The sequence below is a fragment of the Caenorhabditis remanei genome, chromosome I (assembly GCF_010183535.1).
Source record: "Caenorhabditis remanei strain PX506 chromosome I, whole genome shotgun sequence".
NCBI classification, from domain to species: Eukaryota; Metazoa; Nematoda; class Chromadorea; order Rhabditida; family Rhabditidae; genus Caenorhabditis; species Caenorhabditis remanei.
The window spans coordinates 13173664-13187897 of NC_071328.1; the positions used below are offsets into that span (position 1 = coordinate 13173664).

Here is a 14234-nt window from a genome sequence, read left to right on the forward strand (position 1 = left end):
ATCTTGTGTCGGTGTCCGTTCGTACATTTCTCTGTCGTCTCTCCTGTCTCTTCAATAATGTACAGTATCCCCAACTGGGAGGAACTTACCTGGGCATTATACCTACAATTACACTCGGTCTAACAATTGGATTTCTAGGCCATGAGCATTATGAAGTGAAAATTTCAAAAATGCAAAAACTTTTTTCCTGAGGCGTAAAAAGTTTTCTTTTTCTGAAATTTCTAGCCAAAATCTAAAAATGTGGAAAATTTAAATAAATTGAGAAAAAATTTGAAATTTCATTCAAAAAAATCATAATTAATAATCATAATTAATAATCATAATTAATAATCATAATGACTTATCATAACTTATCATAACCGCGGAGATTGTAATCTCCGCTACGGGGTATCCCTCAATTTTCGGAGATGTTATCTCCGACACGGTGTATCCCTTCATTTTCGGAGATCTTATCTCATGATGACTCATCGGGGGGGAGAATTTTAGTCCCGAACACTACTGACGTTCTTTTTCAGATTTTCGAGAGTGCCAGTGACAGAGGTGATAACGGCTGCGTCGTTGAAAGTCGCAGTCAGTGCATTTTTATTTTGGATATTTCCCATGATACTCGTTGAGAATGTCGTAACTGGATCCACCGATATTTTGAGGTTCAAAAATGTTTGAATAGTAGATTTGAGTTCCTCGAATTCTGCCGTAGGGTACGTAATATCTCCGGGCTGTTGTGTTCCATCAAATATGTAGTCGGCTTGTTTCAGATTCATAATACAACTGGAAAAATCTACCGTAGTCTTGTTGAGTTTAGAGATGACGTCCGATTTTCCCGACAGCAGTTGTTTGATGCCGGATGGATGGAATCCAGTGTCTTGTTGAGCCGTTTTATAAGCTGCATTCAGAGGATCGAGTTCCAGCTTCAGATTCTTGAGTGTAGCCAGTTTTGATGAGATGTTATTCAAATCATTTCCAGAGCTGAGCAAGTCCATCAACCACTTGTTTTCACCATCCTTCATCGCCATTTCTACGTCATCGAGACCATGTGGAAATCCAGCAATAAGTTTAGAATTCGGATTTGACAAGAATCTCAAAGAATTCAAAAAGTCCAACTTTGTGTTGATTGCATTGAGACCATTGGCATCAAGAGCTTTCATCAGGTTGTTTTGATTTCCCGTCGTGGTGGTCAAACCTTGTCCCAATTTAACAATATTTTCGGACTGAAGTTTATATTCGGTGGCGATTTTTTGAAGAGGGCCGATTGCAGCAAACTTATTTCCAACATTTTTCACGACTTCCTCAGTGACAGCATCGATCAGCGAAGCACCAGTTCCAAATGCAGCCAACATTGCGAACATCTTCTTCTTGTTGGCGGCCACGTTTGCAATTTTGATAGTAATATCATCCTGATCTTCAGTCGAGATAGTCTTAACAAGGCCATTGATTTGAGTAATCATCTCTTCAGCAATGACAGGAATATTTTTGATATTGCCGACTAGTTTGTTCAATTTGTTCAGCGCTTCGAATTCTTTTTTAGAAGAGGCGGCGAGAGCTTTCTCCAAATCAGAAACATGCTTTTGGAATGAAGCGATCGTATTCATCTTATCAGTGACAGAACTTGGAATTCCACATCCATTATCTCCGGTGCATTCTTTTGAGATGTTACTCTGAATCGTGCCAAGATCCGTAATCAGTTTTTTGAAATCAGATTTCGAGAGAGAATCCAAAGTGACACTTGGTCCCAGATAGAACAGTTCATCAATTAGTTGTATTTTGTCTAACGTCCCATTTGATAAGCTCTGTCCAAGATAGAGTCCATTCACGAATCGAGCCAGAGTCGAACTTTTTTCAGAGAACTGTTCCAGAGTGAAAGACGGAGAACGTTTGGCTGAAGTTTTTTTAATCTTAGTAGAATGAAAGAAATATTTTATTTACCTGCAACATGGGGAAGACCGAAAAATCCGACGACACCAAGACAGGCAAATAAAGCAAAGACCAGGAAAACAGAAGTTAGGGAGCAGTATGAGCCATCTGGAAAAAAACAATCTTAATTACCGTAAATACTGTATTATAACGGCATGCCGTTCTATTTTTCAACGGGTTCCAAGAAAAATTTTGTGGTTTCAGAAACTATTCATATAAGAAATCGGAGATCTGGCTCCTTCATCCGACCATAGAGTTGATATTTTGACAAAAATCTTCTTTTTTTTCAGAAACTCATTAAAATTAAACGGAAAAAACTTTTTTGGGGTTCTATTTGCTGATCTAGAAGTTACTAATCACCCTGTTTCTGATATATTACAGGTGCCGTTATAATACAGTATTTATGGTTAGTTAATAGTCAACAGAAAACAGGAATTCGTCAGAGAGCGAATTCAATCTTTTGATTGAATATCTTTAAAAAAATCAAGCTTCCTAGTCCCTCCCTTTCAATTTTTTGAAAACCAATGAAGCATTTATTTTTAGGTTGAAAATCATAAAGAAAACAACAAACAAGACAGTTGTACATACTTGTCAAGGCCCGGAATAAGACGGCGCCTGAATTTTTTGAATATTTTTGTGAGAAAGTCGAATTTTTTACTATATTTCAGAATTAGAAGAAATTCTGATAAACTATCAAAAATTTTTTTCATTTTCGACGAAAAATTGAAAAATTAAAAAAAAAAGTCTTCCAGGACCTTGCCGGACAGGGCCGGGCCTTGACAAGTATGCAATTTTATTTCAAAAATTTAGCAATCCGGCTCGTATTCCACAGAATTCCACACGTGACATGTTTCTCTTCGACGCATCGAAATTCTCGGTTGAGTCGTGTCTGTTGCTCATGCGAGTCCCCCTAAAAGGCAATTTCGAAACGAAAACTCGAAGAATGGAATTGAAAACATTTCGGAACGGCCAATAAATAACTGAAAACAAGTAAAACAAAATACTCGAAAAGCTCAAATAACATTAAAAATTTCTGTGTCAATTCACGAAAAACAGGACGCGTGTATGTAATTTAGAGTGTCGCGACACATGCCGTTGCGAATTGCAGCAAGATCAAGTCGCTTCGACATAGTGCGAGGCGTAACGCCACGGAAACGCGCTCCGTCGCACAACAGTCAGCACGGTGCCAAAATAGAACGAATATAAACCGCGACGTTAACGTAACGCGACTGCGAAGAATCAAATCGGTTTTTTGCTGACCAGAGTTGTACGGAATGTCATTTTTCATTTTCCGGAATCCGGAATCAGGAACCGGAATGAGATTTTACATTTTCCGGAATCCGGAATCCGGAACGGGAATTGAATTTTCAAAATCCGGAATCCGGAATCTGGAACCGGAATGTCGAAAAAACCAGGAATTCCGGAATTTCGGAATCCGGAATTCGGAATGATTCGATAAATTTGCTAGACCAAGTCTTTTTTCGAGTGTTTTTAATGAAAAATAAAGTTTAAAACTACTTTTTAGAATCAAAACCGGAAAAAAGTACTATAGTTGTCTTTTGAACTCAAAAAATTATAAATTTCAACTTCTGGATTTCAGAAAAATTAAACTCAAAAAACCGGAATACGGAATCCGGAACCGGAATGAAAATTTCCATTTTCCGGAATCCGGAACCGGAGTGCCGAAAAAACCCGGAATTCCGGAATTTCGGAATCCGGAATCCGGATTCCGGACAACTTTGTTGCTGACCTTACGCCTCGCATTCCTGTGATTCATTACAAGTCAAAACATCGGAATTCTCAGCATAGCTACAGTAAGATTCTGACTTTGACAAGTGAGGGAGAATTATTCGCCCAGTGCCCAGCGTACCCCCACTGAAACAAACCTTTTTTATTTCCGGTTCCTGGCTCATCCTCGTCATCTGGATCTGTATCTGAATCTACATCAATTGCCACTTGTTTATTCTCATCAGATTTCCCAGCATCCTGCCGAACAGGCTCGACGGATGGGTTCTTGGCCTTCTTGTCAGGATTCTGGTCAGTTGGATTCACTTCTTTTGTTCTTTTGACTCGAACAGCTTGATGTTTCGGAATTCCTTTCGCCGGTTTCACAACTTTCCCCTCTTCATCATCGTCAACGGAGTCAACTTTGACTTCCTCGCTGACACTGAAAATTAAACTGAAAATTGGAAATTAATTTGCAAAAAAAAGTGTCTTACAGAGTATTCTGTTCCTGTCCATCAAACTCTTTCTTGTCAGTTTCCACAGCGTACAAGCTTCCAGTGATTTCCCAATTCTTGGAGATTTTCAACACGCCTGCCTTATTCTGAAAAAGAAATGGATGATATATAAAACTAATGGAATTTTATATAGACTCTTACATGAGTTTCCTCGTAGGCGGGTGCCGAAAAAACGGTGATCACATGCCGACTGGCGAACGTACCATGTCCATCACAAAGAGAATGAGAGCGGATGGAAAAATCGAATTGGAATTTCTTAAGCCACTCGATAGCAGCATCTTCGGTGAATTGAGTGCCGGTTCCACGGTCTCGATTGAAGTAGAAACCCAGTTTTCTAAAAAGTTGAATCAATTGAAGAAGGTTCGAAAATCCTAATAATTTGTTAGAGTCCTGCTTTCACCAGCTTGCCATTATCAAACATTGAAAAATTTAAGGAGGACTGAAGTCGTATTTTGTTAATTCACATTCCGATAATTCAGTTGATTCTAAGAAACATTCTTCAATAGAGCATAAGCTAAAAATTGCTCTAAATGCAACAATTCCCGTTCTCCTGAATCAAAATGAGCTTTGGTGGAAGAGTTTTTCCACGTGGTCGTGTAGTCCTCTCGGACATGATTTTCGCTCAATTCCTCGTTTCCCCGCTTTTCTAACAAATTTTCATAGTTTTTCAATTAATTTCGTGAAATTTATTTTAAAAAACGACAAAAATCTGTTGGAAAAGCGCGGAAACTAGAAATTGAGCAAAAATCTTGTCCGAGAGGACTACACGGTTGGGTGGAAAAACTCTTCCACCTAGGCTCCCTTCAGAGCCAGGGAAACTGGTGGTTAGAGCGACTTTTAGCATATGCTCCAATAATGAAAGTTTCCTGAAATTGTCTGAAATCGGAATCTGAAATTTATCAATTATGAGTTCAGTCCTCCTTCAGAGAAGCATCTATGTATAGCATCCATGGTAAAACTTACTTGACCAGCTCGATGATATGTTTCGGATCTCCCCAGACCAAATCATTAGCAATGGTACCGTCTTTCATTTTACGAATTGGTCGCGCAATCTGAAATATTAAATATTCAAGGAATTCATTCAGGAAAACCTACGTTGGCAATCTGCTCCACAAATTTCAGATTCTTTGGGAGTCCTCCATGACAGCAGAAAGCTCTTCTACCAATAATTGCAGCTAGTGGAAGACGGTCACAGACGAATAGAGCGGCGTCATAAATTTTCGACCAGTCCTCTCCCCAATCCCTCTTCAGCTCATCCTGAAATATAAGATTTTTTTAGAAACCAAACAAAATTGGGGAATTCGGGATTCGAACTAGAGCAGCTTATGGTGAGAAATGAAAATCGGATTTCGAATTCCATCTGACCTAAAGGATATTTGAAATTCAGAAACGAACCAAGAATCCATACGCCGCGTTGATGTTTTCAAGTTCATGATTTCCACGGTTAATGAATACTTTATCTGGCCAGATCAATTTCAGCAACAAGATGAGCAAGAAGAGGCGAAGGCTTTGAGTTCCACGATCGAGGATGTCTCCGTTGATCAAAACTCTGTGATAATAGAAAGTTGGATCACTAATCACGGGGTCTGGGAGTGAGTACTAAAACCAACCGCGCTCCGCTGAAAGCGCGAAATTCAAAATAATATTTTTATTTGAAAATTTAATTTAAAAAAAAATTTAAGCTCAGACGAAAAACTGCCCAAAAATGCGTGAAAACTGACATAAATCAGCTCAAAAAGTGGTCGATTAGGCTACGTATCAAAATTCCACAGCGAAACAGCGAATTGAAAAAAATTAAAATTTGAATTTGCCCCCCAGTCTGGTGGAGCGCATTTCATATAAGTACTCACCCTTAGACCCTGTGAATAATAGAACAATATGGTGTCTACAATGGCGCTTTATCGAAGATCAAAATGATGAAAAGAAGACAAAATGTGTTGGAAATGAGATTCACTACTAAACTGGTTTTGAGCCAGAAGTTTAGAGCAAAAACTTCGAAAAATGATTTCATTTCAGAAAATCCTGCACTCACTTTCCCTTCTTCCACTTTATCAGCTTAAAATCAAACATCTCCTTCTCGAACATCGCTTTGAATGTGTCAAATTGTCCATGAGTGTCACCCCAAATTTTGCAAGGCAAACCAACATGTTGCAGAGTCGGCCCTCGCTCAAATTTGATACCCGCGGAATAGAGGATGTTGACGATCGGAATGACACCCAAATTATTGGAACTGTCCTAAAATATTGATTTCGTGCTTTAAAAACAACGTTTCTCTTTTTCCACTCACCCAGTTCTGATTAGAACCACTCGTAATCTTCTGGAGCCAGCAAACTGCCTGACTTTTGCTCACTAATTCGTATTCCCGAACCACTTGTTTCGGGCACACCATGACGACGCTAATCGAAATTAATTTGTCAAGAAATGCCCCTCCGTTTTTGTTTATTCAAAATAGCCACGCGTTGCGACGTGGCTTCGTGTTTTTGTTTTAGATTCCGCGTGTACAGTACCCTCCTTCTTTTAAATATTTCCACGTCATTTGTTTCACAGATATGTTTGATTTAGTATATTTTGCCTCGCTCTTTCGAGGAGGCTCCAAAAATTGAATATAATACTCAGTGTTTGTTCCTTTGCACGGAAATCTTTAGTAAAAGGCGAAAGATTTTCACGGTCAAATGCAGAGGAACCAGAGTTGTCGCTGTTGAGAGAAGGAAGGAGGTCATTCCGGGCGGCGGCCGACATCTCACGGGTTCCGCCGCCCGCTATGTTTTGTGTGCGGTGGGCGGAGTTCGGGAGGAAAATGGGAGAAGCGGATTTTTAGATTTATCAAAATTGAAGCTTTTTTCTGAAAAAAAGAAAAAAAAATAAGCGAAAAAGGTTTTATTTGCTCCGAAGTATTCAGTTCGATTTCTGACTGGTCTTCCTGGTAAAACTTTTCACCAAAAGCCCTCTTGTGTAGTTGTCACGGACGCCTCTCTGAAAAAAAAATTAGAAATCAATTAATTTGATCAAAAATGTATTAAAATGTCTATTTACAAATAACTAACACGCTCTACCGAAATTGTGCAGAAAATAATTTCAGCAGAGCGCGTTTGTCATACCCACATACCAAGACACTCTGCTGATGGAATGCGCCATTGGCAGTGAATTCTGGACTCGGCTGAAAAATTTTAATTAAACTTTTTAAAAATTTGTAGTCCTAAAATCTCTCCTCACATTCTGTATCATATCCCTCTGGAAATCCGCGAAATGATAAGTGATGATGCAAGCGTGACTCGCCTCTTGGAGACTTCCAAGACGGTTATTATGCGCCACAAGAAGAACATTTTTGACGTATTCCAGATCTTCATGATTCTGAAATTAGTATTTTTAGAGATACAAAAAAGAAAAAAGAAAAATGAGTCGGGGGAATCGAACCCGCGATGGGGCGCGTAGGAGTCTACTACGCTACCGCCTGCGCCATGCCTGAGGAAGTGCCGGCGAAAAGAGGAGGCTGTATAGGTGCGCGCGGTTTTGATGGGATTTCCTTGAATCGGACAGCGGGAGCACCGCCTCAAAACCCACCTTAACCAATTCCTCATAACAATGTCTTTCAATGGATCCAAGAAGTTTCCGTTGATTCGGTCCACGTCCAACAATCAACGTGAGCTTCACAATTTCATCTGCCAATTCTGGAGTCATGATGGGTGGTGGGTGGTAGGTTTCAGTGAGCATCCAGGTGATAGCCTGGAATCGGAATAGGGGGTACTGTAGCTCAGGATCTAGGATCTATAGCTGACTGACCACTTCAATAGCCTCCAAATGTCTTGCTCTCAACTGAAAATGTGTCATTTCAGCGGTCAAATTCTTGCGAAAATAGGGAGAAGCGACGAATAACGCCTCCTTATTACACGGGAATCCCTGGCCAGTTGTGGTGATCAAATGGAAATTATGGAACTTTCTGAGAACATTTTTCAAAGGGGACATGTTTTAATGGTACATACTGATTCATCAACAAGTTATATCTGAAATTCAGTTCAACTGGCATTGGATTTCCAATCGATAAATTCAAATTCTCCATACTCAAAAAGTCTTTCACATCGAACACAATAAGGGTTTGGATGTCAAGATCGAAATTCTCCAACAGTTTCACTCCGATCACAGACTGTAGGAATTCCTGAACGGGTCCACGTTCTGGGGTACTGTAGCTCGAGTTGAAAATGTGCCGACTGGGGAAACCAGGTGGATGCACATATCGGATGGGACTCATGATTTCTGAAAGGCGTTTGAAAACTGAGACATTTCGCAACCATGACATTTTGACACTACAAAATTGGTGTCATCCCGAATAAGAAGTTCCCAATAAGACTGATAAGTTTCAAGAAAATTGTCACATTCAAACCTTTAATTTTTGCATTTTCCTAGAAGATCAAATCCAGAACTCCATTTTTGCAGTTGACAACTTTTTCATAGCTCCGCCCACTTTCGAGATATGCGCCATTAAAGATTGGAGGGCGAGAGAGTGTGTGTTAAACGAGGAGGGCGTCTCGCTTCTCTGCGTCTCTCCCCTCTCTTCTCACTGTCGCTTCCAAGTTATCATCTTTAAAGGCGCATATCTCAAAAGTGGGCGGAGCAATCAAAAATTTGTCAACTACAAAAATGAAGCCTTTTTTGTGATCTACAAGAAAAATGTAAATTTGTCAGAATCGGATGAAACGGGATGACGGGCTCTCAAAGTTGTTCGATTTTGCACTGACCACCTTTTTTTTACAGTGACCATTAGGTTACAGTGACGAACTACACAGACCACACTACACGGAATTCTCATAAAGGGTAGCATTAAGAATATACTAAAAACTGAGGCTTTTTCTGTTCAGTTTTACGTCTCGGAACCCCCAAAAAACCTTTATCCCCAATGTCCACCACTCGAATTTTGAACTCAATCGATCGAACCGGAGGGCACTTTTCTCTGAGTCCAGCTGTCTGAAGAACAAGTTGAAAAACCGACTGATCCCTTCGATCTGGGTCAATAATATTTCGAATGAAGCCAGGAAGTCCCGACTCGGAAATCTCGATTTGCCTGGAATTTTGTATACTGAAATAGACTAGAAAAATGGAAAATGACACCTACCAATTGATCAACGAGTACTGATGAACAGTGACAAATTTATGGGGCATCATGTGTTTGACTTCAGCGATTGGAATACGAAAAGAGTGTACAAATGATACGGTATCAAGTGGATCCGGCGATGAAGTTTCTGGAAAACATAGGGTGATTTGTGTCGAGTGACGTCATTTTTGGGGCATGATACCACGATGGCCAATTTGTCGGATCCTAGGTCAAAACTACCCTTTTTTACACCGATTTCAAAAATATAAGAATTTCGGTCACTGTAGCAATTTGGTCAGTGTAATATTGTCAGTGTAGTTTGTCACTGTAATTGGTTAGTCAGTGTGATGGCCGAATTGTCGGATCCTAGGCCAGCACATTTTTGAATAGAGATTTTTTTTTTCGAACCCAAAGTAAGAGGGAGAGAAGCTATAGTGTCTAACTTCTCTGCGTCTCTCTTCCTTTCTTGCTGTCTTTGAAGACGTTTATCTCCGAAACTAGAATAAGTATGAAAAACTGATCAACTAGTAAAATGTGTAAAATTTATACTGATTATTTTTGTAGTTGACAATTTTTTGATAGCTCTTTACGCTTTCGAGATATGAGTGTTTAAAGTTGAACCATGACAGAGAGTGAGAGAGACGTAGAGAAGCCAGACACTCTCGTTTCTCTGCGTCTCTCTCCCTCTCAATTCACTCACTCATAACTTGAGACATTTTTTGTGATGAATAGCGGTGGAAAATAGGAATGATTATTTACAATCAGTTTTTAGAAATTTTTGGAATTTTCAGAATTGTGAAAAAATTTAAACACGTGGCAATATCAATCGATAAATCTCTTCCACGTCATTATTTTTCTTTTTCGAAATATTTTTTCCCTTATAATTTTAAACATTTCCAATTTTTTAAACCGATTTTTCGCCAAACCGCAATTTCAAAATGAAGGCGATTCATATGGAACAAAGTGAGTGTTATCCAATAATTTTTCAATTTTTGAATAAAAATTTCTAGAATACCAAGAAGCAGATAATATAGTCACGTTCAATCATGTACTCGATTTCAAGATGGGACCAAGAGAAATGAGAGCGAAAGGAGTGTTCTCGACGGTTTTTGAGAGCACCATGTTGGATTGGTGGGTTTGAGAGGAGGCTGGGAGGGGATAGTGAAATTTTTTTAAAGCAAAAAATATATGGTTCGGAAGATAGAAATATGGAGATTCTGTAACAGTTTTAAAATTGGAAATCAGTTGGGAAGGAGCTGAGTTATGTCGCTTTTAGTTATATATCTAGTTCGCGCTAGTTTGTTCAAAAATTTATTTTTACTTGATAACTTTGGCAGATTTTAAATTAATTTTTAATAGATAAACTGTACTGATTTTTTATATAATTTTATAGAACAAGTCAAGATCTTTACTTTTGTAGTTGACCACTTTTTGATAGCTCCGCCCACTTTTGAGATATGCGCCTTTAAAGATGGAAGCGCGACAAGGAGGGGGAGCGAGTGAGAGAGTGCAGAGAAACGAGAGTGTCTAGTTTCTCTGCGTCTCTCTTTCTCTCTCGCCTCTAGCTATGAACATGTACAACTATGTACTTGAAGTTTTGTAGTCTTTTGAAAATGTAACGCTGGAGAGGATGCAAAGAAGTGAGACACTCTAGCTTCTCTGCGTCTTCCCTAACTTTTTTATCAGTCGTCACTTTTCAAAAACGCGTATCTTAAAATCTAGTAATGCTATCAAAAAGTTGTCAACTACAAAAATAATCAGTATAAAATTTTCTATATTTTATTAATTGACCACTTTTTGATAGGTCCGCCCACTTTTGTGATATTGAAAGACAAGTGACTGGTACCCAGGGCCCCTGTGGCATCTTTGAAAACGCATATCTCAATAGTGGGCGGAGCTATCAAAAAGTGGTAAATTACAAAATTAAAGATCAGGTTACGGTCTTTGATTTTAAGTAAACAACTTTTTTGTAGCTCCGCCCACTTTTGGGATATGCGTCTTTAAAGATAGGAACCTTGTTTCGAAGTAAGAGGCTTTGAAGATGCATATCTCAAAAGTGGGCGGTGCCATCAAAAAGTTGTTCACTACAAAATTAAAGACCTAGACATTTTCTATAACAGTGTTTGTTTCCAGGGACCTGAGTCTCCGCAAAGAACTCTTCTCCCGTCGGGAACCATCGTCTCGTGATTCCGTGTGGGCAATCACTCTTGAAGGAAACGGATTCCGTGATCATTACCCACCGATTCGTCGTGTTGATTTCAAGTTGAATGTGATAGATTTCGATGGAAGCGTTCAGGAGACACTGAAATATTTCATCGACGGACAAATGATGACACAACAGAATTTGAATAATCAGAGAAGACGAGGAGCCATCAATAAGATGTACTCAACTCAGAACAACAATTCCTTGTTTTTCGACAGAAAATTGGCAATGTTGATGGATGAGATGAAGAAGAAAGAGTTGAGTTTGCAGCTGGAGACTCGGTTGGAATTCAGGAAGACGGATTTGATGGATGAGAAGTTTTTAGTGGGAGACGGAGCGCCTGGAGTGCCGGAGAAGTTGGACTACTTCTTTGATGCGATTACTAATAGGTAGGTGGGCACCAGAGTTGCATGGAATCCGGATTCCGGATTCCGAAATTCCGGAATTCCGAGTTTTTTCGGCATTCCGGTTCCGGATTCCGGTTTTCCGAGTTTCCTTTTTCCGGAATGCAGAAGTTGAAATTTATAACTTTTTTGAGTTTAAAAGACAACTATATCACTTCTTTTTCGGTTTTGATTCTCAAATATAGTTTTAAACTTTATTTATCATTAAAAAACACTCGAAAAAAAGACTTGCAAATTTATCGAATCATTCCGAATTCCGGATTTCGAAATTCCGGAATTCCGGGTCTTTTCGGCATTCCGATTCCGGATTTCGAGAATTTGATTCCGGTACCGGATTCCGGATTCCGGAAAATGAAAAATGGCATTCCGTACAACTCTGGTGGGTACGGACTTCCAACTTTCGATAAATTTTGTCGACGAGTTTATCGAAAGTTGGCGGTCGGAACTTACACTGACAAAAAGTTACACTGACAAAAAGTTACACTGACAAAAGTTTTCGTGACCAAAAATGATTTTTTTTTTTCAAAATCTTGCTGATTCATTCATCAAAAACAGTCAATGCATGCTTGAGTTTTATCGATCGAGGTAGTCAAAAATCGACAGTTTTGCAAAAAATCGAAAAAAAAATTCAAGTTTTTATTCTAACCCAGGCAAGTCTGCTATTTTAGAAATGTTTCATAGTTAAGTCAATAAATATGCATCAAAAACTAAAAATTTCGTAAATTTTGACGTTTTGGGACAGTTGGTTTCGCAGAAGTTTCCTTCGATTTTATGCGAATTATTGTTTTTTTCGGAACCAATGTTTTCACCGACAAATTTCTCAGAAATTACCGTTCCGCGCGTCTCTGGGTACAGTAACCCTGCAACTGTGTGGTACGGTACTTACAGTAGTTCGTGGAGCTGTAGGTCGCCATCAATCAGAGTCAAAATCCTTTTCGAGCAGACAAAACTGCAATTTTCGGTTACCGTAGTCATAGCGACCTGAAATGCAAACGTTCAAGCTACAGTACTCTTAGCTAAGATAATAGTGCTTACTGTAGTGTCATGGTATTAGCTCAGGGCACTTCTTACAACTGCGCTCCACCGAAATGCCCTTGAAAAATGTCTCTTTTTCTCTGAGTCTATCAATTTCTCACACAATTTACTCCGGTTTCGGTAGAGCGCGGTTGTAAGAAGCGTGCCGTGGTAATAACTACAGTCACAAATACCCCCGGTTACCGTAACAGCCAGCCTTACAGTAATCAATTTTAAGCTACCATAACTACTATGATTCTACAGTACCCCACCGTAACCCTTTTCTCCAGATCCCGACATGACATAAAATTGAAAACATCGGATGGAGGCCGTTTTCTGATGACAAACAAAGAAATCCTCTGCCTTGCTTCTTCATATTTCCGGCAAAATCTCAAAGAACAAACCATCGAGTATACGGTAGCCAGAGCGGATACGTTGGAGAGTATTGATATTGTAAGTGAAAATGCGCTCTATCGATAAAAGTTGTCAATGGAGCCTTAGTTTTCTACTATTATAGTGTTTGACCTACCTGGTAACTGGACGATACAAAAAACCGAGAGAAATGACACCGCGACTCGCATTCGAAATCATTAGCTTGGCTAGACAATGGAAAGTTTTCGAAGTGAAAATTCTGCAGAATTCACTCGAAAGGCACTGCTATGAGGAGTTGATAAAGGTATGGGTGGCCTAGGAAAAGTTAGGCCACCACATGATTTTTCAGAACCGCGAAGACTTTCTCTACGTTTGCAACCTTCTAATCATTGCGGATGACTCTCAATTCTCAAATATTGTGAACTGCTGTTTGGCCACTATCATCTCCTATCATTTCCATCAATTTATGAAGACTTTTGTCAACGGGGTGTGTAGGGGGGGGGGGGGGGGCGGAGCTTCTTTCCTAAAAATATTATACTTTTTCAGAACCACCCACTCAAAGAGCGCCTAACTCAACGTCGTGAATTCCAGCGGCCCTCTTTGGCAATGCAAGTCAAACGGTCGTTTGCTGCATCGATTGAAACGAAAAGCTTTATTAAATTTCTGCCCGCGTTGGGAGAGGATTAGGCTCCGCCCACCTGGAAGATAGAAAATAAATGATTTTTACTTGGATACTGTAGATTTGATAAACATGGTGACAGGGGGGGACTGGGAAGAGGTGTAAATACGGGTTATTGGAGTGATACCGACCAGAACTGCATGGAATCCCGATTTCAGACTTCCAAATCTCGACAAATTTTGTCAGCGAGTTTATCGAAAGTTGGCGGTCGGAACTTACACTGACAAAAGTTACACTGACAAAAGTTACACTGACAAAAGTTACACTGACAATGATTTTTTTTCAAAATCTTGCTGATTGAAAAATTGGTGGAAATACTAACTAA

General features: G+C 39.5%; 3 protein-coding genes across 3 annotated transcripts; 1 reads left to right on the forward strand and 2 right to left on the reverse strand.

Moving 5' to 3' along the window:
* Positions 1–482: 482 nt before the first annotated feature.
* On the reverse strand, positions 483–6540 carry GCK72_002929 (uncharacterized protein; the record flags this gene model as incomplete). Its single annotated transcript, XM_053723700.1, has 10 exons — positions 483–1876; positions 1924–2019; positions 3798–4078; positions 4131–4237; positions 4293–4485; positions 5115–5203; positions 5247–5408; positions 5547–5700; positions 6184–6386; positions 6439–6540. 10 exons carry the CDS (start codon positions 6538–6540, stop codon positions 483–485), a joined length of 2781 nt encoding a protein of 926 aa, XP_053592345.1.
* Positions 6541–7046: 506 nt separating this feature from the next.
* GCK72_002930 (uncharacterized protein) lies at positions 7047–9308 on the reverse strand (the record flags this gene model as incomplete). The annotated part of the gene is made up of 8 exons (XM_003095011.2): positions 7047–7124; positions 7258–7308; positions 7365–7502; positions 7713–7874; positions 7932–8088; positions 8132–8402; positions 9032–9207; positions 9259–9308. 8 exons carry the CDS (start codon positions 9306–9308, stop codon positions 7047–7049), a joined length of 1083 nt encoding a protein of 360 aa, XP_003095059.2.
* An 867-nt stretch (positions 9309–10175) lies between these two features.
* On the forward strand, positions 10176–13917 carry GCK72_002931 (uncharacterized protein; the record flags this gene model as incomplete). The annotated part of the gene is made up of 7 exons (XM_053723701.1): positions 10176–10200; positions 10248–10368; positions 11371–11829; positions 13149–13311; positions 13376–13534; positions 13580–13717; positions 13777–13917. 7 exons carry the CDS (start codon positions 10176–10178, stop codon positions 13915–13917), a joined length of 1206 nt encoding a protein of 401 aa, XP_053592346.1.
* Positions 13918–14234: the final 317 nt, after the last annotated feature.